General features: G+C 48.1%; 1 protein-coding gene across 1 annotated transcript in view; it reads left to right on the forward strand.

Annotated features, from left to right (window-relative positions):
• Positions 1–25,374, forward strand: part of LOC119460212 (large neutral amino acids transporter small subunit 2-like) — a 96,753-nt gene that overhangs the window by 39,551 nt on the left and 31,828 nt on the right. Inside the window, 5 exon segments of the mRNA XM_037721407.2 lie at positions 12,269–12,394; positions 15,186–15,282; positions 19,327–19,371; positions 20,891–21,014; positions 23,249–23,352. Of these exon segments, the coding sequence (XP_037577335.2) occupies positions 12,269–12,394; positions 15,186–15,282; positions 19,327–19,371; positions 20,891–21,014; positions 23,249–23,352 (496 nt within the window).

The raw sequence follows: 25,374 nt of genomic DNA on the forward strand, positions 1-25,374 counted from the left end.
GGTGCTTCCACGTGACACGGATTGGCTAATGGGGGAGCGGATGAGGCTGGGGCGACAAGAGGCGGCGAGGAGGAAACGCCGGGGTGAGCGCGGTAGCGGCAAGATCTAAGAATGGCGCTACTTTTTATATATAGGGGTTTTAGCGACCATCGAACCTCGCGCACCTTGACGGCACACGCGTCGGCGCAAGCAGAGACGATGGCATCATTCGCCACCGGCATCTCGTGTCGCAGGGCTACACCAAGGAAATCGTTCCGCGCGTAGATGGCAACGCCTCCGGTGCCGCCGCCGGCGCCGATCATATTGCGGACCTCTTATTCGACTAGGGCTTCCGAACCACTGGACGTACGTAAAGCCCCTATATATAAAAAGTAGCGTCACGCTTTGAAGAATGCCGCCGCCTCCTCGCACACCCTGTCCGAGGCCGACGCCGCGTCGGTATTGGCCTAATGGCATCACGTGGACCGTCGAACCCCCGGGCGCTGGCTGCGTTTGTTTACGATCACGCTCCATCGCCATTTTCGCCCGAGAAGCGTCTACCGACTGGCGAGGAGCACGACGATAGCGACGAACACAGTCGGCGATCGTCGAATCTGATCAGCGGTGAAAAATAAACAAGTGCACGTGTTTCAAGCGGTTTAGGCGGCGCAACGGTCGAAAAAGGAGCGCGAAAGAGAGGGGAAACGAGGAGGAGGAGAGTGTTGCTACTTTTTATATACAGGGGCTTTAGACGTACGTTCTGCTGGTATTCTCGTTCGCGGCGTTTGTGCTCCCATTCGCGCTTCTGGGCACGCAGTCGCTCGTTGCGTTGTTGCTCCGAACGAACGGCACGCGGCCGGGCCATCGTGAGTAGTAAGGGCAACTGATAAGAGCGCTAGCGCGATGTTCACATCACGGAATGGCTAAACGTCGTTGTCGACCCTGTTAGGGGGGAGGCTGACAAGAGCCCGGAGAAAGTCGGTGGCACAGGTGGCAGAGGCCGGCAGGGCTGGGCGCATGCGCCGCAGTGGGAGAGCGGGCACACACAAGCACAGGCATGCTTGGCAGCCGTGTATCTCTCCCCCGCCATCGGGCCGGTGCGCCGTGCCCTCCTCTCCCTTCCATTTAAGAGCGGCTCTGTCAATAGACGCACGCGGAGCAACCGGAGGGGCGAGGGAAAGCGCGCGCGTCAGCAACCGACGCCCGCCGCCTGCCTAGCCTCGCTAGCCTCCTAGCAGGGCTCAACTGTAGTCGGGCGCAGCTTCCAGTAGGCTTGCCGCGCTAGCCTCACAGCCGGGCCCAACTCTACTCAGGGGGGAACGCGGCATAAGGGAAGGTCGACTGGCGCAAGAGAATGGAGATATCGGGGGCTCAGCCGGCCGGGAGGGAGGAAGAGCCGTGCGCTCAAAAATACGACTACGCTCGAGCCAATACTGATGATAATAGTTTTTTTCTACACGCGGACATGATCTTCGGGGACTGAGCCCTTAACAGCTTCGCTGTAATAATCACAGCGGACACTACCATCTTGTTGATGTTTTTGAGTCTTCTTGAGTACTTCTTTGCAATGCACACATGTCTTGGTCTGTTACAGCATTGCCTGTTGTGGCCTTCGAAATGAATGCACAGACGTACGGTACCACTCTCACGCTCAAAACGACGCACAAATTGCGAAGTGCGAATGCGCTCAGGCTAGGGCGTCCGGCTCCCAACTGCGCATTGTCGAGTGGGCAAGAGTTCGATCCTCAGTGGTGAAGTTGTATTAGCCTTCACCATTGGAGGCTTTCAACATTTGAATTCCTCACCTTCACAAGGATGAAGGTGATGTCTTAAAAAAATCTGGACAACTTCAATCTGTGCGCGTGAGCAGCATGACAAAATTTGACAATCCAGCAAGGTGGCGAGAATATTCTGCAGATATTCATATAATAATAAGCCAGGGGCGACTTCTTGGACACTATATATATGTTCGTTCCCTGTGCAAGACACCTTGAACTCCTCATGAAAAGTGTCGCTGCCATACTGTATTGTAGAGCGCTATGGAGGCACGACAAATATGAGTGAGGTGTGTTGAAAAGGTCCATAGTTACAGAACTTGCTTATGGAAACTCGGTGTTTAAAATACCAAGGGAAATCGGGACTAGAGTATAATCAAAGAACTGTCGGAACAACGGCTCTAGGACGCGCGCTAAAGAAACTACAAACTAGGTAGTACAGGGAGACATGGGTTGGGAATCCTTCGAAGCACGGTAGGCCCAGAACAAAATATCCTTCTAAACACGATTGAGGAATGTGAAGGGAAGTGGACGCGTGACTAGGGTATTTGGTTACCACGACAGGAAAAACGTCGACTCCCGCTTGAAGAAAAAAAAAAGTCACAGGCCTGCGCGGCACACGCAGCACAGTCACAGCGTAAGCTGGTTGAGCGGTGCAAGAGTAGCTCCAATTTCGGCACCACGCTCAACAAGGTCTTCGCGGCAAAGTGTCTTCGCCTCGATTTTGACGAGAACGATCTGAACTGTCCGCCCTGCGTCGGCGTCGACGGTGAGCTGCGGCTTGTAATGCTCTCTGCACAGCAGTCTGCTGAGCCCGATGATGCCTGGTTGTAGCCGCGCACGTAGCTCTAAGATTCGCTTCTTCAGCAGCGGTTCGTACCTTGCGAGGAGACACCATAACGTGTACCGAAGAGGTACCCAGAATACGTGGCGCACATCTAACATCGGGATAGCGTTGATTGCGCGCCTCGTCTGAATCGCATCGCGTCTGAATAGCATCTCGTCGCACGCGGCGGTTGCAGGCACATTAACTAGATGGCGCCAAAGTACTGGCGGAGGCTCGAGTCGTCTGCGCCTGCGCGCCGGCCTATAGGCGCGTATAAAGGGAATTTTTCTTCTGCCTGATAGCAAGCGCTGGCGTGGCTCAGTGGTAAAGTATCCGACTCTCACGCAGCAGGCCTGGGTTCGAGCCCTGCGGAGAGCGGGTACTTTAGAGATGCACAAACACCATATACGGTATATTTTCGATGGAAAATAACGAGTGATGGGACTACTATGTTAGGAAGCAAAGAATGAAATTAAAAAAAGATTTACGATAATTTAAAGGGCACTGCACTACTTTTAGAAGCTTGATCAAGATTTCTAGATTTCAAAATGCGGCCACCGCGGCTGGAATTCGATCCCACGATCTCGTGCTCAGCAGCGCAACGCCTTAGCTGAATGAGCCACTACGGCGGGTAGTAGTTTCACGCTTGCTTCATTGTTAACAGAGGGATAGTATCTGTTTTACTTGGTGTCGACCTCTGCTAATAATAATAATAATAATAATAATAATAATGATGATGATGATGATGATGATGATAATAATAATAATAATAATAAAAGTGTCAGCCCTTCCACTGGGGTGGAGATGGAAGACCAGCGAAGCTGTACTGTTGTGGGAATTATCTATTTTCAATTATAAATGTTGAGGTGTGATGGTGTAATTGGTTATTTGAACTATTAAAGAATGAGAAATATATATGATCCGGTGGTTTTCATTTATTTAGGGACCACAATGACCATGGCCTGATGGTCGCTATGGTACACCGCCATAAGGTGTACGACAACGGCAGGCACGTTCTTCATAAACACGGAGGTCTGTGCACGTCCGGTGTGCTGTAGCTGGTAGTTTGTTACCGTCGGTTCGTTCACACACGTCAACCCGAAGCGCTCGAGCATAAACGAAGTGAACCACTTTCCATCCGAGCGTGCAATGTCAACATTGAAGTGACCCGTCATTACGATAGATGCTTCGTCGTCGAACTTAACCTATCCAAGGAAGTCTATCATGAAGGCTTCAATATCTCTCTTGGGCGTCGCGGGTGGAACGTACACGACGGCGAGCACTAAAACCCCTATATATAAAAAGTAGCGCCAACCACTTCCCTCCTCCTCCGTTCCACTGTCTCGCTCGGCGGGGCCAGCGCGATCGAGGCGCGATATCGACAGTGGCGCCGCCTACGTCGGGCCTGCCGTGGCAGACGACAGCAAACGCGCCGCCAGAGGAAATCCGCGGAAAACTTCGATCGCGCCCTGCGGAGAAGTTTTTAAGGCGCGATTTTGCTTCGTCAGTCAGTAACTGGCCTTAATAATGCCGTTTTGGAAGTAGCAACGCGACGATGCAAAACGGCGCAAATACCAAGTGTGCAGCAAGCGTTTGCGCTCGCCGGATGGTAAAGAAAGAAGCTTTTTGCGCTCGCCTTGTCGGTTGCGGCAACTTAAGGCGCAGCAGCATGTCATCACAACGACGTTCTTGTACCTAACATGTTTGATCTGTTTGTGCGTTCAGCACTTTCGTCGCACAGGCCCGAGAATGGCGGTTGGAGCGCGCTGGAAAAAAAAAAAAAAAAAAAAAAAAAAAAAAAAAAAAAAAAAAAAACGGGTGCTTCCACGTGACACGGATTGGCTAATGGGGGAGCGGATGAGGCTGGGGCGACAAGAGGCGGCGAGGAGGAAACGCCGGGGTGAGCGCGGTAGCGGCAAGATCTAAGAATGGCGCTACTTTTTATATATAGGGGTTTTAGCGACCATCGAACCTCGCGCACCTTGACGGCACACGCGTCGGCGCAAGCAGAGACGATGGCATCATTCGCCACCGGCATCTCGTGTCGCAGGGCTACACCAAGGAAATCGTTCCGCGCGTAGATGGCAACGCCTCCGGTGCCGCCGCCGGCGCCGATCATATTGCGGACCTCTTATTCGACTAGGGCTTCCGAACCACTGGACGTACGTAAAGCCCCTATATATAAAAAGTAGCGTCACGCTTTGAAGAATGCCGCCGCCTCCTCGCATACCCTGTCCGAGGCCGACGCCGCGTCGGTGTTGGCCTAATGGCATCACGTGGACCGTCGAACCCCCGGGCGCTGGCTGCGTTTGTTTACGATCACGCTCCATCGCCATTTTCGCCCGAGAAGCGTCTACCGACTGGCGAGGAGCACGACGATAGCGACGAACACAGTCGGCGATCGTTGAATCTGATCAGCGGTGAAAAATAAACAAGTGCACGTGTTTCAAGCGGTGTAGGCGGCGCAACGGTCGAAAAAGGAGCGCGAAAGAGAGGGGAAACGAGGAGGAGGGAAGGCGGAGGAGGAGAGTGTTGCTACTTTTTATATACAGGGGCTTTAGACGTACGTTCTGCTGGTATGCTCGTTCGCGGCGTTTGTGCTCCCATTCGCGCTTCTGGGCACGCAGTCGCTCGTTGCGTTGTTGATCCGAACGAACGGCACGCGGCCGGGCCATCGTGAGTAGTAAGGGCAACTGATAAGAGCGCTAGCGCGATGTCCACGTCACGGAATGGCTAAACGTCGTTGTCGACCCTGTTAGGGGGGAGGCTGACAAGAGCCCGGAGAAAGTCGGTGGCACAGGTGGCAGAGGCCGGCAGGGCTGGGCGCATGCGCCGCAGTGGGAGAGCGGGCACACACACGCACAGGCATGCGTGGCAGCCGCGTATCTCTCCCCCGCCATCGGGCCGGTGCGCCGCGCCCTCCTCTCCCTTCCATTTAAGAGCGGCTCTGTCAATAGACGCACGCGGAGCAACCGGAGGGGCGAGGGAAAGCGCGCGCGTCAGCAACCGACGCCCGCCGCCTGCCTAGCCTCGCTAGCCTCCTAGCAGGGCTCAACTGTAGTCGGGCGCAGCTTCCAGTAGGCTTGCCGCGCTAGCCTCACAGCCGGGCCCAACTCTACTCAGGGGGGAACGCGGCATAAGGGAAGGTCGACTGGCGCAAGAGAATGGAGATATCGGGGGCTCAGCCGGCCGGGAGGGAGGAAGAGCCGTGCGCTCAAAAAAACGACTACGCTCGAGCCAATACTGATGATGATAGTTTTTTTCTACACGCGGACATGATCCTCGGGGACTGAGTCCTTAACAGCTTCGCTGTAATAATCACAGCGGACACTACCATCTTGTTGATGTTTTTGAGTCTTCTTGAGTACTTCTTTGCAATGCACACGTCTTGGTCTGTTACAGCATTGCCTGTTGTGGCCTTCGAAATGAATGCACAGACGTACGGTACCACTCTCACGCTCAAAACGACGCACAAATTGCGAAGTGCGAATGCGCTCAGGCTAGGGCGTCCGGCTCCCAACTGCGCATTGTCGAGTGGGCAAGAGTTCGATCCTCAGTGGTGAAGTTGTATTTGCCTTCACCATTGGAGGCTTTCAACATTTGAATTCCTCACCTTCACAAGGATGAAGGTGATGTCTTAAAAAAATCTGGACAACTTCAATCTGTGCGCGTGAGGAGCATGACAAAATTTGACAATCCAGCAAGGTGGCGAGAATATTCTGCAGATATTCATATAATAATAAGCCAGGGGCGACTTCTTGGACACTATATATATGTTCGTTCCCTGTGCAAGACACCTTGAACTCCTCATGAAAAGTGTCGCTGCCATACTGTATTGTAGAGCGCTATGGAGGCACGACAAATATGAGTGAGGTGTGTTGAAAAGGTCCATAGTTACAGAACTTGCTTATGGAAACTCGGTGTTTAAAATGCCAAGGGAAATCGGGACTAGAGTATAATCAAAGAACTGTCGGAACAACGGCTCTAGGACGCGCGCTAAAGAAACTACAAACTAGGTAGTACAGGGAGACATGGGTTGGGAATCCTTCGAAGCACGGTAGGCCCAGAACAAAATATCCTTCTAAACACGATTGAGGAATGTGAAGGGAAGTGGACGCGTGACTAGGGTATTTGGTTACCACGACAGGAAAAACGTCGACTCCCGCTTGAAGAAAAAAAAAGTCACAGGCCTGCGCGGCACACGCAGCACAGTCACAGCGTAAGCTGGTTGAGCGGTGCAAGAGTAGCTCCAATTTCGGCACCACGCTCAACAAGGTCTTCGCGGCAAAGTGTCTTCGCCTCGATTTTGACGAGAACGATCTGAACTGTCCGCCCGGCGTCGACGGTGAGCTGCGGCTTGTAATGCTCTCTGCACAGCAGTCTGCTGAGCCGGATGATGCCTGGTTGTAGCCGCGCACGTAGCTCTAAGATTCGCTTCTTCAGCAGCGGTTCATACCTTGCGAGGAGACACCATAACGTGTACCGAAGAGGTACCCAGAATACGTGGCGCACATCTAACATCGGGATAGCGTTGATTGCGCGCCTCGTCTGAATCGCATCGCGTCTGAATAGCATCTCGTCGCACGCGGCGGTTGCAGGCACATTAACTAGATGGCGCCAAAGTACTGGCGGAGGCTCGAGTCGTCTGCGCCTGCGCGCCGGCCTATAGGCGCGTATAAAGGGAATTTTTCTTCTGCCTGATAGCAAGCGCTGGCGTGGCTCAGTGGTAAAGTATCCGACTCTCACGCAGCAGGCCTGGGTTCGAGCCCTGCGGAGAGCGGGTACTTTAGAGATGCACAAACACCATATACGGTATATTTTCGATGGAAAATAACGAGTGATGGGACTACTATGTTAGGAAGCAAAGAATGAAATTAAAAAAAGATTTACGATAATTTAAAGGGCACTGCACTACTTTTAGAAGCTTGATCAAGATTTCTAGAAATGTTATATCAATTTCACGATGGCGATTATGCATAATGGGTGTGGGAAAAGTGAGTGCGCAGTGAGAAATTAAACAAAAATACGATAATTGTGAATGACATTGCAGTTTCACGTGTGATATGATAGCGCAAGAGCGTTAGTTCGTCTGATAACTTCTGTGAGACGTCCGTGGGAAGCCCACAAGGACGGGTGCACGAGAACGATCCTCACAGACTGCATGAGCTACAGACAGTCATTACCAAGCACATTGCACAGATAACTCCAGTAACCGTTCACCGAGTGTTTAACAATATGCAGCGTCGTGTGCAGAAATCATGTCTTCAAGCCGGTGCTGGACATTTTCAGCATCTCCTGCAGTTATCACCTCACTGCCGTAAATAAAACTTCAAATTTTGAGACCACCATGGGTATGGCACTGCACAGTTACCTTTCGTACACCCACTACATAGCGCGTGGAAACAGCGCAGAAACCATAGTGCATTATATTGCTACGAGAGAGACATTCAGCCTGGGTCAGACGAAAGGTCTGATCCAGTCATGTTGCGAAAAATGCTGTCGTCGGAACTTGGTGACGGGGAAACTGCAGCTTCCTCAGGTGCAGTTATGGCGACAACCTCGACGTCATGGTCTGTTATAGCGGTGAGGTGGGCAAGCGACATCTTGTGGGGCAACACTTGGGGGGTCAGACCAAAGTTTAGTAGCGGGAGGAACACGCAGTTATCAGCTAATGTGGCGATGGTATGTGGCACAGTAACATTGCGCGTCAGGCGGACGTCTGTAATCGGAGAGACGATATAGTCGCCGTCAGGAACGGGAGGGGTCGATGAAAAACACACGTACGTGACTGACGGCTCGCGGCGGTAGGCGAACAAAATCGGTGGGGCTTAAGCGGCTGACGGGTGTTTCGCGGGCATCTGATACAAGAGGAAGATCGAGGCAGAGCGTTTCAGAAGAACAATCAATTAAGGCCGAGTGTGCCGAAAGAAAGTCAGGGCCAAGGATAAGGTCATGGGGGCAGTGAGCAAGGACGGCAAAAAGGACAACAGTGTGGCAACCGGCAATGCTGACACGGGCGGTGCACATTCCGATCACTTGAACAGCACCACCATCGGCAACACGTATTGTCTGTGTCGTAGACGGCGTCATAATCTTCTGCAGGCGGCGACGTAAAGGGACGCTCATAATAGACAAGTGTGCGCCAGTGTCGATGAGGGCGGTCACAGGAACATTGTCTACCTTGACTTCTAGGAGGCTATGGTGAGTGGGGAGCGTCAGTAGAGGATTTGCAGGGGACGATGGCATTGCAGCTTCAGCTCCATAAGCTGCACTATCTAGTTTTCTTGCGGCGATCGTCCAGAGAAGGACGGCGAGGAAAAGCGGCGAGGCTGCGGAGAGCGGGATTGGCTGCGTTGCGGAGACGGGGAGCGGGAGAAGCGGCGAACAGGAGCAGTGGCGTCAGAGGGAAGAGGCTCGTGGGAGGACGACGAGTAGTAAGTAGGCGAAACAGCGGCTGGACGTCTGAAAAGAGTAGGGTACATGGAGGTCTGGCGAGATGCGTAGCTAGGTCCAACGGCGACGGAAATAACGAGCAATGTGCCCGGCCTTATGACAGGAGAAGCAGATGGGCTGATCGTCGGGCGTTCTCCATTCCGCAGGATTGCGGAAGGAGACGGGAGAGGTGTAGGCGCGTCGAGCGGGTCCAGAGGAATAAGGCCGAGCGTCAGGACGAGTCAGTGGGCACGCTGATGGAAGGCCAAGATTGGCAAACTCCTGCCTGACGACAGCTTGAATGAGGGACACCGATGGCTGGGATGGGTCACTGGCGTGGGTTGTAAACACTGGGGGTTGAATAGGTGCAGGACAGGCGGCTTCAATCTCGCGACGAACAATGCGAGTAACGTGGTCACAGGTGGGCGGCAGTTGAACGGCATCACACGATGAAGTTGCAGCCGTATTGGGCAGCCGGGTGAATCTTTGGGTAATACGGCGGCTCTTCGCGTGTTAAAACCGCCGGCACTCATTGATGATCGTGTCGACGGTATCAACGTTGGTATAGACGAGCAGGTTAAAAGCATCGTCGGCGATACCTTTGAGCACTTGAGAAACCCTCTCGGACTCAGGCATGTGCTCGTCAACCTGGCGGCAAAGAGCGATAACGTCCTGAATGTACGAGACGTATGACTCGGAGGATGTCTGTGCACGAGTCGCAAGTTCATTCCGCGCAGCAAGCTGCCGACCAGTGCTGTCACCGAAAAGGTCGCGGATCTTCTCTTTGAAAGAGTCCCAGCTGGTAATGTCCGCCTCGTGCGTCTCGAACCACACCCGCGGTGGGCCGTCGAGGAAAAAAAGAACGTTGGCGAGCATAAGGGGCGGATCCCACCTGTAGCCGGTGCTGATCCGTTCGTAAAGGTTGAGCCATTTGTCGACGTCAACCCCATCCTGGCCGGAAAATACGCCAGGATCACGAGCCATCAAGCCGTGGCTCCGACCTACATCGGCAGAACGATGTAGGTCGGAGCCACGGGAGGGGCAGGGGGTGCAGGAGGGGCAGGGAGCCACGGGAGGGGCAGGAGCGCAGGGCAGGGGGTGCTACGGGAGAGCCATTCAGCCTGGGTCAGACGACGAAGAAGACGGTTCTCTCTGGTACTGGTGGCTGTCCACCATCTTGGCTACTGTGTCTCTCCCATACTGTAAATACAGTGTAAATAGTCCCGCCTTGTGTCGTTTTACGTAACATATTTTGGTGGGATGGTGGACAGCCACCAGTACCAGAGAGAACCGTCTTCTTCGTCGTCTGACCCAGGCTAAATGTCTCTCTCGTAGCAATGTTGTTAGCATTTCGCAGTATCCAACCCGAACTAAATGAGGTCGTAATTACCCTATACGTGGCCCTGGGCTTTAATAATGGAAAAGTGTGAATGTATCTGTGGTGGAGAGCAGTAAGTGATTGCTGTAGTATTTGTGACGTATCGGCGGGGGATTAGAGAATGAAAACGACAATATTTTGGGGGTAATAATTTTTTTTTATGGTTTGATGGTTTAAGGGACGATAATAAACGGAGAAGAAAAGTAAAAATAACGGCCTTGGTGGCATCAGTGGTCCGCCGCATTTCAAAGGGGGGTGCTCATAATATCCATTCATGCTTCCATCGATCAACGTCCTTGTGCAGTTTAGGTATCCCAAAGCCGGCTTTGTTCAGGAGGTCTCATCTGCCTTGTGTGCTATGACGTCGCAGTGCAAGGACCATCATCATCACCGCCGTGCGAATGAGTGCCTGGTCTAGACAGCTGGCTTGACAAACATGCCATCGGAACCGTGTTTATTCGGAACCGTGTTTATTTGCGAGGAGTCTCTGGCGGAGTCATAAAGTCGGATGACGGCGCGAGGTGTCGTCAGTGATAAGAGTGACGTTTTGTGGTTGAGGTAGAGGCGACTTTTGGGGGAAGCGAATGTCTTAGAAGCCAAAGGGCTCGGGAGTTCCGCTATTGAGGTCATCGCACAGCTTTGAGCGCTTTTGAGCGTGGGTACATTAGCGGGTGGGCTTTCTTTTTCTGCTGCACGAAAACAGACTTGTTCGTCTCAGTCACGTGCCAAGGTATTTCGGTAATCAGCTCGGTTTGCAACGCCCGTTTGGCAGAACTGAAGCACCTAGCTAATCGGCTCCTCCACCTGTCGTCGTGTATTTCGAACAACCTTGTCCTGGCATTTCGAACAACATATTCAATCGCGTTGATCTGTTACCTTCAGACATAAAATAAGTGTCATTGTTTCCCACTATACTTGTATCCTGTTGAAATTCTACCCCCAATTCTATTTGTAGAGTTGTAGTTTTGTAAGTAAAAATTGCTTCGTTTGGTATGTGGTTGCACAAATACGTAATTTAGAAATTAGACGTTGTTCGACTAACTATATGTTCTACTTAGCATGCAGGGTTATTGGTACGCAGCTCCTTTCATGAATGTATTTTCTGTAAGGGTAGAAGCTAATGATAATAAAAATTCGCACAAAAGGCGGTGCCTTTAGTTCAGCATATTCGAAAGCACACTTATCATTATTTAAATGCTCTGACCGGGCAGAGCTCGAGGCAGTTATGGAATCGGCGGCTGTGGCCGTGCTCCATTAGTCGGACAACAGCAACGACAGCGTTTAAAAGGCAGTACGTAAAAAATTCCATCGCTTATGTGTGAAAGCTATTCGAAGTACTGTTCCTGTGGAAATGGCGCCGGCATTACTGAAGAGGGAGACAGCGTCTTCCGATGAAGGCAGGGAATTCGGTATTTTCTTTCCTTTTCTCTCTATCCACTCTGCACTAGAGAAAATGAATGGGAAAAAATGGATCCAAAAGGGATGCTGATGAATTAGAATATGTGCACAATCCGGCACACACACAAATATTGCAATATTATGGGCACGGGTACGTGAAGTGCGGCGCGAGTTATTAACGCCGAGATGTCAAATGCGTAGATGTCATGGGTACGGGGAAGCATTGCCTTCATATTATGCCTAGCGCGTCTAATAGATGATCGTACTTTCGACCTTAGTAGTGCTTCTATTGTTGTGTTCTTTCTTTATTATATTTAGCGTCCAGCTTTTCTCATTGCACGAGTCGCCTGCATGAATTGCACAGAACCGACTCCTTTTCTTGAAGAAATTGTGCATGGCAAATAATACGTGTGTCACTGTCTTGGTCTCGCATTTTTTTCATGCATCTTGCCGACTTGCGTGCTTTTCGATCACCCCCAGGTTTATTGACGTACGTGAACTGCAAGAGTGTCAAGCTGGCGATGAAGGTACAGGACGTCTTCACCACAGCCAAACTGGCAGCGCTGGCACTTATCATCGTCACAGGCATCGTTCGGATTGCGCAAGGTTCGTTTTTGAAACAATTTCCAGCTGTTGCTCGATGTGTTCTAAATATAGGGGACCGCAGCTATTTTTTTAACGTTGAGCGTGCCAGTTGCTTTCTTTCTTTAAATTTTTATTTAGTTTACGTAGCGAGACTTGTAGTGAATGGTGAAATCCGGCGCTTAACACAACGTACACAAAACTAGAAGATGACGGGACGACACTGTACTTGTCCTTGAATTAAATGGATGTCACCATTTAATTATGCACCAACTGGCCAAGCTCTCGACCCGCTTGGACAACTTATATATACGTACATTGCTTCTACTTGCAGTGCTGTCTCAGGCACAAAACGGGGGATAACGAATTATTGAGAAGTGAAAAGAAGCAGCTGCAGATTCGATATCGAAATATAAAAGAGTCGGGGTTACCCCTGGTGACTAAATCGAATCGAATAGAAATATTCTATAAAAACGACCTCTGAATATCGATTGTAATATGAAATATTCTCTCCTTTCTAAACAAGGTAAAAAAAACCAAGGCTTGTTTGCATTATTCGATACGCGCATGTAATGCCGTTCGCAACTGGACGTTCAGTCAACTAACAAGCTTGTATCTGAGAAACAACTGCGGCACCATGACACTTACAGAAATGTAACAAGGGATGTCAACAAGGTCACCAGGTGCTCGCAGTGTTGTGCTTTTGGGATGAGAGAAGTGTCATACTACGCGGCACCGCAAATTGCTTTCAATGGTTGGAAACATAGTGAGAAGGGGAACTTATGTTGCTTTCCCTTAGCCCAGGCAACACATATGTATAGAGGCTGCCTAAAAGCGAGGAATTCTGATTGAAAGCGGAACATTAGTCAGCAGAAGTTGTCTGCCTCCTGCGTTCACGCAGAAATGGTGTATCTGCGCAACAATCGCGGCTCTCCTACATCGGAATCATTTTGAACAGACCTACCGCGTATCGGTCTCTCTCCCTCGAGATTCCAATAACGCGCGCGCGCGCGCGCGGGTGTGTGTGTGTGTGTGTGTGTGTGTGTGTGTGTGTGTGTGTGTGTGTGTGTGTGTGTGTGTGTGTGTGTGTGTGTGTGTGTGTGTAACCTTTGTAAGACCGCTTCGGTTGACGAACCGTTAATTATTATTTTCATGTTGCTGCTTATGCACTGCAAGGTCGTCGTGAGTATGTAGCTACTGATTAGTCCGACAAACATGCGCTTAATGGCAATTACGCCGCTTTCAAAGCTACGTTCACTCAAATGGCAGGTCAAAACCTCGAACCATTACTTGCTAGTGCGGCCAGTTCAGCGCCTTTGTTGTTCAGAAGGGAAACGCGTAAGTGTACGACAAGCAAGAAAGTCCGAATTTTCAATAATTCTGCTTCTACCCCAGTTATGGGACTAGTTTATTTACGGTGACCGCATTTAAGAACTTGAAATTGGGTTTCTATATCAGTCCACCCTTTCTGTTACGCCGTCGTCGCGTCGTCGTTGTCGCGCCACTTTCCCATCCTCAGCTTGGCCCTCGCCATATGGCGAAAAAAAAAAAAAAGGAAAAGAAACCAAATTAAACTGTGGGGTTTTACGTGCAAAAACCACGATGTGGGATCGAACTCGCGACTTCGGTAGCGCAACGCCATAGCGATTGGGCTACTGCGGCGGGTAAAGCAAACGTGGATCATCGTCGTCACTGGGGATTGAAGGGTCGCGTCAACGTGCTGTTGGTGGCCGGATGCGCTAACGTCCATAGCAGTCCATAGCAGGACAAATTGCCGATAAATACGAGCGTGCAAATCTTATTAAAATTATTAAGATTTGTGAAATCGGTAATACAGGGTGTCCCAACTATCCTGCACCAAGGTTTAAAATATGCAAATGCCACGTAGCTCGACATAACCAAGGTAGTGTTGTTTGCCGTCACTTGGAGATACTCAGATTGTTTATGGCATCCCGCCTAATGACATAATTAGTCTTAATTAATAAACTGCTTAAATATTATAAATAGATAAAAAGTGTCAATGAGAAAATTGTAGAGCAACATGCAGCTTTCTGGTGCTCAATACGTGCTACATAAGAGTGTTTTTCCGAGCGTGGAAGAAGCCCGCGAATGCACGCAAAAGTGCCGCGCGACTGGCCGCTCGAGGCACTTTGCGTGTATTCGGCTCGTCTTACCGGCGGGGGCCTGCATGCTCTCGTCGTATGTGACCACCGCGTAACTCTACCCCCGACGCGCTGCCTTGACATCAGGGATTGCCGGACAGCGCCGTGCCTCTGCCTAAGCAGTCACACGACCTAAGCAGCTCCTCGTTGGTTCATGCGTTGAAGAGTTGCTTGAGAAACACGCCTCTTCTCCAGCTCCTTTAAAGAGGCGCTAAAAGTGTATTGTGTGCCAATCCACATGTTTTATGCGGTGTTATAATGTTCAGGCTGTTGTGATTAAGTACTGATGTACTCACTATACCTTTGTGCGGGCCCGTCGTTGCTGAAAATTACACGTAAATGTCGTACGCGCTAACATCTCACGCACGCAAACGGCATGGTAACCTAAAGCACTTGTCTGCCGCGGTTTACCTAGCTATTATTAGTTTTTCTCTCGTTGGGTTCTAAGTGCTTGTATCCGAGTTTATATCTGTTTTTGTTTGTGCGCTCAGTGGTAGTTATATTGTTGGATACAATTCTGAATGGGCTAAAGTCACTGAGTAGAGTATTTGTGTTCTAGTTTGACTTAAATTGCTTTTTGTGGGAGACCATAGATACCTATAATCTATACGATTTCTGTGATAACTCAATGGCATGTTTGCGTTTCGTTTCAGGAGAAGTCGGGTACCTGCAAAATAGTTTCGAGGGAGAATACTCTGTTGGTGGCATCTCGCTGTCCTTTTACGCCGGCCTTTTTGCATTCGGCGGATGGTGAGTGGATCCATGAAGCGAGAAACTTTGTCATGATGTAGAGCACAGAGCGAGACATGAAAGGGCCGCCTCGTTTATTACGAGCATGATCGCTCAGTGCGCATTTATGTGCGAGCTGATATGCAGTTTTTAGGGGTGTTTGCTACTGAGTCATATTATGAGAAACAGTCGTGATGAAAATCTGAATTGACTCGAGTACGCAAGATGATTTAATAGGACCGGTGAACATTTTAACAGCCAATGTGGAATTTATTTGGTATTTAAAATGATAACTTATCCAATATCTTCGAGCAAGATGTTTTAGAACATGTTACGTATGGGTGGAGTTATTGGCAATCAGATATTAATCTTCAACTGCGTTTGTGTTACCCGTTTCTATGTCTAAGTCCTGTCTTTAACGCGCTGTAGCAAGATTGATATGGGTCACCAGCTCGACCAAGTGCACACCCTGTTAACCTTCAACTCCCTGCGCTGTACCCCTGCTCCTACTTCCACACCGTGCTTGCTGGATTACGGTGAGGCGAGGCCTTGCCGTCTCGTTCGCTTTAGTTCACCGTGACGAAGTGGTTTCTTTTTGTTGTTAGTCGTTGATAACGCGACAGCTTCTGTACTTCCAGTTTTCGCGCGGACAAGTCGTGAAACTCGAAAGTCCCCCGTCGCGTTACTGTTAATGTTCTATGTCTGTTGTATATACCCCCGCGTATATTAGCAGTGGCGCAGAGCCAGTGCCGAAATTCGCTGAGCTGACAGACGCGTCGTAGCGCGTGCACACCGTAACCGCAGTGAAGCGAGTAACTTTAGTTGAACGTATTGCTGTTTTTAGACGCCGCCTTTCGTAGCTGAACGAGTCGCAAATGAACTGTTTCATTAGAAGGGTAACTGATCGTTTGTACAGCGAAGATAGTGCAATTATATGGGCGGCTGAGAATGCCCGCTCCAAAACGTCCCCTCCGATGTGCACAAATATTGATTGAGGGAAGAGTTAGATCTAGCGCAATTAAATTTGGATGGCATGCTTCGCATATGTCAAGGGTGATGTGTGGGAAAGGTTAGAACTGTGTCGCGTAAAGGTACCTCGTAGAAATTAGCATTCCCAAATTTCTGTTAATTGCGCTTTGGAGCTATATGAGTTGTTCGATAGAGTGTCCTTTCAGAACTATCGGGCATATCAAGATGAAACTGTGTAGTAGTAAAGTGTGCTTAAGCGGAGCACGCTGCAGAAAATTGAAAGTTGTTGGCGATTTGGGCTACTTAAGGAAATTATGATATTTGTGTCAATTAGTGTTCTCAGTGATTTACAGGGTAGTAAAATGATTGGCGTTTACGAACTACTTGGCCTATTGATATGAGACTTTGCAAAAGTAAAGTGTACTAAATTGGGAAGAACGTAGTGGAATTATCTCGAAGTTATTTCTGATACCTTATGCAAGGAGCAGTGTCAGCACAGTAAATTGCATTTTACATTGTGCCCTGCACCTTTCAACACTTCGCAGTCATTTGTCTCTTTTAAATATTGCACTCTGTAAATGGCGAAAATTTGCCTATTTGCCTCAATTACTTGTACTTGTAAGCAACATTAGAAAGACAAATCACAGCGCCTAAACGAAATTTCACAGACATCTGCATTAATTACTGTAGGGCTTACTTCGACTTTCCAGGATTAAAGCATAGGCACAGGAGGGGAGAGGAGACTGTGGGCTGTTGATTTTTGGCCTTAGGACGTCGGTTCTCTTACTATATATATATAGTAAGAGTAGTATATGGTATAAGTATATATACTACTCTTACTCATATAGTAAAGTAAGTAGTATATATATATATATATATATATATATATATTATATCATCAGAAGAAGTCAACAAACAATGACACCAAGAACAACATATGGTAAATTACTTGCACTTACTGATTGAATTAAAGAAGTAATAATTTAATGATTCCCATTAATTTATTATTTCTTTAATTCAATTAGTAAGTGCAAGTAATTTCCCCTATGTGTCCTTGGCTGACAAAAAAACTGGCCGCAGGTGGGGAATGATCCTACGTCTTTGCATTACGCGTACGATGCTCTTACCATTGAGGTACCGTGGCGCGGCGCCGTTTTCCCATCCACTTTCCGGGGTGTTTATGTATTACATCCAGAACTAACCAGGGAGTGTTAGCCAGTGCCACCACTCACAAACGTAGGCGGCGGATGTGGAACATCTTTTTTGCTGCAGGCGTCACGATTACGTAATCTTTATATATACAGGGTGTCCCAGCTATCACGCAGCACCATTTAAAAAAAGAGGAACTTCGTTACGCGAAGCGAACATAGTGTGTATTGTTTCCAGGACAGTGGAGTTGCCGCCAGTAATTTTTTCGTTACTGAATTTTAGTTAGGTAATTTTAATTAATTATCTAACTCCAGAAGTACTGTCCTAATTATCAAAGTGTCAATGAGAAAATTGTAGAGCAACATGAAAAACTACCGAAACAGCTTTCTGTTGCTCAATACAGTGCCACATAAAAGTGTTTTTTCCGAGCGTGAAAGAAGCCCGCAAATGCACGCAAAGTGCCTCGAGCGGCCAGTCGCGCGGCAATTCTGTGTGTATTTGCGGGCTTCTTTCACACTCGGAAAAAGGCATTTATGTAGCACGTATTGAGCAACAGAGAGCTGTATCGGGAGTTTTTCGTGTTGCTCTACAATTTTCTCATTGACACTTTGATAATTAGGACAGTACTTCTGGAGTTAAATATAATTACAATTACCTAATTAAATCCCAGTAACGAATAAAATTACTGGCGGCTACTCCACTATACTGGAGACAATACGCACTAGGTTTTCTTGGCATAACAGCGTTCCTCTTTTTTTAAATCATGCAGCATGATAGCTGGGACAATCTGTATATATATATATATATATATATATATATATATATATATATATATATATATATATATATGTAGTTTCTGCTGTACGAAAAGCAGTAGCCGTCACCAATATAGAGGGATTACTTATCTTTCCTATACTTTCATTTCAATAAAAAAAAAAAGAAGAGACAGGGAACAGCTAAATACGAAGGTTAAGCCTCAACTTTTTCATTAAGTGCTCACGGTGTCTCTCATACCTCTTTTTCGCTTTGGAACGTTAAACCGCATCACTCAGTTAATCTTAAACCGAACGAGTGCCGACACTGCGAAATTCAGTGCGATGAAAACTGCTTTACTACCCTTCGCCTGAACGAAGGCCTGGTAAGATTGCTTTGGATGATTTCGCTAGTCTGTTTCCTCTCTGCTTCGTGGCAGGAGGCGAGTGTAGCGTATGAGTGTTCCGAAAAGGTCGTTGGATGATAGGACACTCCCTGCGCCTCCATTGCGGTTATCTAACGAGTCGAAAGTTTTGCTTTTTTTTTTTCGCCGAGCCTTGCAGTGTGAAGCAGCCCTCTTGGCACAGAGCTGTTTCCAGTGTGAAAATATACGCATGTCTCTTGTGTGTTCCTCGGACGTATCCACTCGAAATACAGCCCAGCTCGATTGTTCTCTCAGACTGGTGCCATAACTTTGAGCTGCTTTTACTGCTATAAATGTAGCCTGAGGAGCTATAGTATACACGAAGCAGTTCCAAAGCGGGCGTATCTTACTGTGAGGTAATATTCGCTAGTAAGTATCTACGTATCTAAGTATGAGTAGTGACGTCTTGCTGTCGAAAAAGCTATAGTAATAACGTACAGAGGTCGCTACATGAATACGATCTTAGTGCAACATTCTTTCCAAGCGAGAATAACCGGAGTATATAAAACGTTTGACGTCATCTCTAAATGAAGTGTGCAAAGAAATAAACAACCTAAAACAAAACAGAAAAATAAAACAAAAGGCCTTTTCGCTCAACTAATGTTTAAGGAGATTATTCGTTAACGACGTTGATGCATAATATATTCATGATTAGACGTATGTGTGGGAACACTGCCACCACAATTTATTTGTAACGTTACGAAGGACAGTTTTATCGATGTACATTTAACAATTTACCCTCACCGACAATGTTTTTTCTATTTTTATAGGAATTATTTGAATTATGTGTCCGAGGAATTGAAGGATCCAAACAGGTAATTATCTTTTGTTTATATCATGTCGCTGCTTGCTTATCACGAAATGTCACGGCTGGGTGTTGCGCTGAGATGTGTAAAGAGGATTTCGTCATAGTCTGTGTTGGGTTAAGTCGTAAATTGGAAAGTTGTAAAGCATATGACGGAACTCTTGCTAATATTGGCACGTAGAAATGGAGTCATCTGGCATGTAAGCACGCAGGTGACGAACAACTTCAGAAACTGTTAACTTTAGTGAGTGAACATGTGTCCGACACTAAAACAACCAGACAGCGACAGCGGCAATGCTGACAGCACGATCGGCGGTCATCCGATCAAATGAATCGGTGAACAATTGGCGCCCTATTATAGGGCATCGTCGTGCATTATGGAACAACCGAGTGGTCTTCGTGACAGTTCTACAATGCGCAGCATGGGTTGGTGTACGTGATAGCCATACATGCTACTACACTTCTGACGTAAGAGGAGTGTGATACCGTATGCGTATTTCGCGCACAAGTGAAAGTGGGGCACCACAAAGATGAAAAAAAAAAACTACTAAAGAAAGAACAGGTGTCGTGCATAGTGCAAGGACCTAATGTCAGGTTACGGCTGCTTTCTGGATCGCACGGGCATTTATCAAACGTCAATTCTTGTTTTTGTGCTGGAAGAGGAAAGAATGACTTTTACGTCTGGCGCAGTTATTTGTCACATGCTGATAGTTTCACTCAGAAGATGCGAACGTTTCTGGAAGGTAGTGCCATAGCCCCCTCACCCCGTTTATATTAAATATTTTCTCTCTCTATAACAGGATATTTCAGGAAGAATTCATGAAAGATAACGAAAAGTTGGAAAAATATACGGGTTATACGTTGCCTGCGACCACCAGGCTGACTACTGGCTATTTAAGTGAGTTCCGGCGGTATGCAGGAAATTCCAACCCCCTGTCGAATGAAAATAACTTCTGTATTCACGATCCAGAGAACTGGAATGTCGGAAGCGTTGCGGGAACAGCACCACACAGCCGAAACACATATACTGTAAAAACGCGGAGTAGGCCGTATGCTTTTGACAAAGACTGTACATGCAGCATAAGACGACGAGATAGAACAAGCGTTCTTGCTGCTCTGACGCGTGTAACAGCGCAGAGCGCATGCTGGCTCCTGCTCATGCCTTTTCTTACCAGGATCATTGCCGTGTACTTTCTGCATCGAAATAGTTTTTCATTGTGTACTAATGCAGTTGCTTTTCTTTAATTCATTGTACTTGTTTTCCTTAACGGTGTTTACGAAAACTTTCTTAGATCTCAGTGCTGCTTTTGTAGCGCTATAGATTCTCAACTTTATTCGCCCAGAAAGAAGAGAGCGAGTGTTGTTGACATTGAGGACGATTTGGCAATAATTGTAGGAAAGGAAACATCTTTATCATTCGACGCCCAAATTCATGTAGCGAATGGCTGTTTTGTCTAAATCGTCGACTATGTTTTTTTTGTTTTTGTTTATAACGGCTGTATTTCTACTGCGTTTGATCTTTCTTCCAGAAACCTACCGAGAGCTATATACATCGGTATTACGCTTGTGACGGTTGTTTACGTCCTCGCCAACGTTGCCTACTTCACAGCAGTGTCTCCCCAAGAAATGCTTGCATCGCCGGCTGTTGCTGTGGTACGCTTGAAGCACGTTATTCTATGCAGTATCTTCCAGTGATCATTGTACAATGGCGACTGGTGCCATCACCAGCGGCGCTGCCGGCGGAGAAGTTGTCAACACCAGAATGATGCCCAACAAGTGGCGCAACTGGTGACTTTTCGCGTGAAAGGCGATTTCGATTGCGGCAGAGGTCGTCTACTTTAATGGTGAGGGGGAAGGCAAAAGCGATGCTACCGTTATCGGACAATGTTCCGCAGTCGAAGCTCGTCACGGCGGCTTAGGACCTGTGGCGGGATACGAGTTCTAATAGCCATCGCTAAGCGTTGATTTATGCATGATGGTGCGAAGGAAGTGTGACACAACACCCGCATTGGGTCACAACTAGTAATGAAACTGCATGGTACAGGAGCGGAGAATCGTCCGGTGTGGTGACTTTTGCATCTACCCCCCCCCCCCCCCCCTCCTTTTTTTTCTTTAGTGATTCGAGTCGCGAGGCTGGTTACTTTGGCTACAAAAAAACATTTAGTGCTGAACATAAAAAAAGGGTGGCCAACTTTCTGTCGAAGAAAAAAAAAGCGCTTAACTCTCATCGATGAATTTATTGTCACATATATCGACTGAAAAAAAAAAAACAGATGCCGCGTACTGCCGATACAATTACTATAGAAATAAAAGTTTGATGTTTGATGTACATACGGAAAATGTAGTACTTTCACAGCATACTGTTTATTAGCTCCATATTATTGACAACATAGCAACCTGAAAATGTTGAATCAGATCGGCTCGATGAAACAAATAGCTACAGTTGCATATGGGCATAATGCGGCGTGCACGGTGGGTTCTGAGAGCATATCGAGAGAGGCTGAGGGGGGGGGGGGGGAGGGGGGGAGCTATGTTTAATCGTAAGGGTGCTTCCGCGTCTGTGCGATGGAGGAGGAGGAAAAAGAAAGGAAAGGCAGGGAGGTTAACCAGACGGACGTCCGGTTTGAGGGATGGTCTGTGCGATAATGACATATTTAGCTAAGGTCAGGGCCAGCATTGTCTTCGTGTATAAGACAACACAGACCACAATTTACTGTTTATATAGGCATTATGTATATGTGATAACTTCCACAGTGCATGCACGCTTCCGAGCGTTGCTACACAGCTCGCCGTCATAAGGTATGTCAAGTAAATAAAACTTTATTTCGGTGTGAATTTTGACATCGTTTGATCCGCACATCGCTAATATCGAACTTATGTGGTATGTTCGGACGATGTAGAATTAACGGAAGTCGACTGTACCTGTAAGTCCTAGTGAAAATTCACGAGTAACACACTTTACAGAACCTTTCCCCGCATTATGTTCTCATTTCACGGTCACGGCGACGGGTGTGCGCTAGGTTCTGCAAAGTACTATATGGTGCCTTATTCTGACACCTTATTCTCGTAATTCATGTTGTCGCACTGCCTGCACGTGGTCAAACTGCAGTGAGCAGCATTAACATGCGGGCTATTTTAGTCAGTCCGGGTTGGTTTAATTGGACTTGCCAGATTTGCCATTCCTTTTCGCCCCACATTCATCTTCCTTATGAGTGTTACGAATCACCACAGGTTAAACAAAATCAGTCTCTGCGAGCGACTTTTTCGTTGTGTGGCATAGCTATGCTGTGGCAAAGTAAACGGCATTTCTCAATACAAGAGCAGTGCAAGAAGTGATTTCCTTTTATAATGTTATGCCTCTCTCCGCGCATTTAGCACTTTGAGATTTTCTTCATCCAGCCAAGTCATATAGACGCGTATAATTCGTCGCGGGTCTTTGTGTCTAGCTTACACCCGAAGTCAGAAACGCGCGGGCAACAGTAAGGATTAGGTGGAACTTATGAAAGTTGGGGAGGGAATAGACTTAACATTGCTAAGGGTGCACAGCTGACACATGTCGCGTGGTGCATACAAAAGCGGAAAGAATATGTTATTCACTAAAGACTCACTGTATAGGCAGCTTTTTTGGCTAAAAGAAAGACGTTCGGATGAGTCATCACTACACGTAATTGTTTTATGTTTCTTAGTGACGACAAAGTTTCAATTTAAAGGCAGTTGCCAAACCCTCGAAGAAGTGTTGGACGCTTTGAATAGGTAAACCATTGGCCCACTTACTTCTTTTCTGGCGGTCACGATTTCTACAGCAACCAATTTGCATTGCCATTTGGTTCATGGTTGTAATATCCGCCAGAAAACGGTGACTAACGCAAAGACGCTTCTATTTTCAGACTTTCGCACAGCGTACAATTGGTGTCGTAGCGTGGATCATGCCAGTATGTGTCAGCTTGTCCACTTTCGGAGGCTTGAACGGGATCATGTTTACTATTGCAAGGTGAGTGTCGGTATCGGTAGCGCGAACTGTTACGGAACGATGCGCCAACCACTGTGTGGTTTGAACGTCGCGTGCTAATATTTTGACAGCAGTTACCTTTCGGGAGCTGTGATTTCAAGCTGCCAAAGTTATACCGTGTCGCGTTTCAACTTGCCCCGCTGGCGCTGCAACAAGGGCGACCAGCAGGAGCGCAGCTGCCTGTATTGGAGCGAACACTATGTGGTCCACGCTCTCCGCTGTAGTGCGCGGCGAGTGTCCACACCTCAAATATTGTTACGCCGTGGCTTACACCGATTCCCACATTGCATGGGACTTGAATATTTTGCAGCGATAGCTGTTATGGGCTCACTCCTCTGGTTGTTCTGGTGTTCGCCGGCGTTTGCTGGTGTCCGCCACCGTCCGTCGCTGGCATAGCCTTTGCGAAAACATTACGTAGAAAGAAACATTCTCATTGTGCCTCGACGATTCAAATTGACGACCACAGTCCAAAATTCTACCTCCGAGCCATTCTGCCGACACTACAGCAGTGGAGAATACCGATCCTGCAGAGCGCGATCGCGAATGCAGCTGCCAATATTAGCCAACACCCGCTCAACATCTGTATGCTTGATAGAGCTGACGTCCGAACCTTCTTTGTGTTCTACAGCACATCGCCTTCCCAGTTACAGAAGTGGTCCTAAATTTAGTTTTCTTCTACTACATGTAATGACAATGACTGAGCGTGTCTGCTTGGTCTTTATTAGTTTTCTTCTATTAGGGGACTTCTCATGTTTATTGGATGGTGCTGACGTCGTCTTACTTTTTTCGAGGGTAGCGGGAGGTAGCCCAAATATAAACTTGATAAAAGCCGAATGAATTTAATAGTAAGAAGCTAAAGGGTTGTTGTAGTACAGATCAGTTGCTAAGACCCGATAGGCAAGACGAGGAAAAAAAAAAAAATCCGAGTCTTTCCACTTCACCACCGGGAGGCGCAGCTTCCACAAACTAATACGACTCACAATTGTTTTACTTCTCGAAAGGAGGTTTGTCGCTTGCACTTGCGAATGTTCACTCCCATAAACACAGCACGAAACAGTCTAAAGGCGCGGTTATAGGTAGCGCGGCATAACGCGTGCACGTGCAGCGCAGTTACGCTACGCTGGGGAAAAGTGGACAGTCTACAGTATACAGTATAGCGTTACGGCGCAACTAGCCTGACCGGCGGCGTTCGGCGTGCTTGGACGCGGCCGGTGCGGGCATAGAACATGCCCCGAGGTACTATCGCGCTTAATATGAGCTACAACACGCTTTGCCACGCGCTTTCGCGTTGTAGCTCACACTGAGCGCGATAGCACGCACATGTCCTATCTCACGCCGGAGCCGCTAGACAGTGCATCGCGTCTATCTTGGCCTCTTGCAAATCGGTGTCTGCAGTTCGGGGTCAGTGCAGAGTGCGCGCTGAGTTGGCGCCTTTGCCAAGTGAAAAAGCGCACGTAGCCGCCCGCTTGTGCGCGTACGTTACGACGACAGCTGATCACAGCGTTGTTACAGGCCACCATTGGCGGGCCAAACTATATGGGGGGCGATTTTTTGGCAATCCCAGCATCGCCGGCTTAACGTATAGATCTGACTTCGCCGGCCGCTGCTTGGCACGCCAGAAACGTCTGGCTATACCAGCGCCCTAAGGCTTACTGCGCATTATGTTTCACCAGATATCGCGTCACTGCTTCGCGTTATTGGCGAAACCGTAATTTTGTTTTTCTATTTTGCGAACGAGAAACAACGTGAGTTTGGCAGCACTACGAAGCTGATGCTGACATTTTTTTTTTCAGACATCGCAAGGTATTTGGCGATTCGTTATCTGGATATGATCTTCCTGCCGTTCCTGCGTTATTTTTCATTTCGTTCCTGCCACTCGTGGTTTGCTAGCTTATGCGTGGTGCAGCAAACAGTACTAACAGAGAATACCACTAGCCATTCCGGGAGGGGCTTGATTCAAAAAGTTTTCGTTCGTGAGAACTGTATGTAATTGCTCAGCGGCCT

This window comes from Dermacentor silvarum, chromosome 1 (assembly GCF_013339745.2).
Source record: "Dermacentor silvarum isolate Dsil-2018 chromosome 1, BIME_Dsil_1.4, whole genome shotgun sequence".
Taxonomy (NCBI): Eukaryota; Metazoa; Arthropoda; class Arachnida; order Ixodida; family Ixodidae; genus Dermacentor; species Dermacentor silvarum.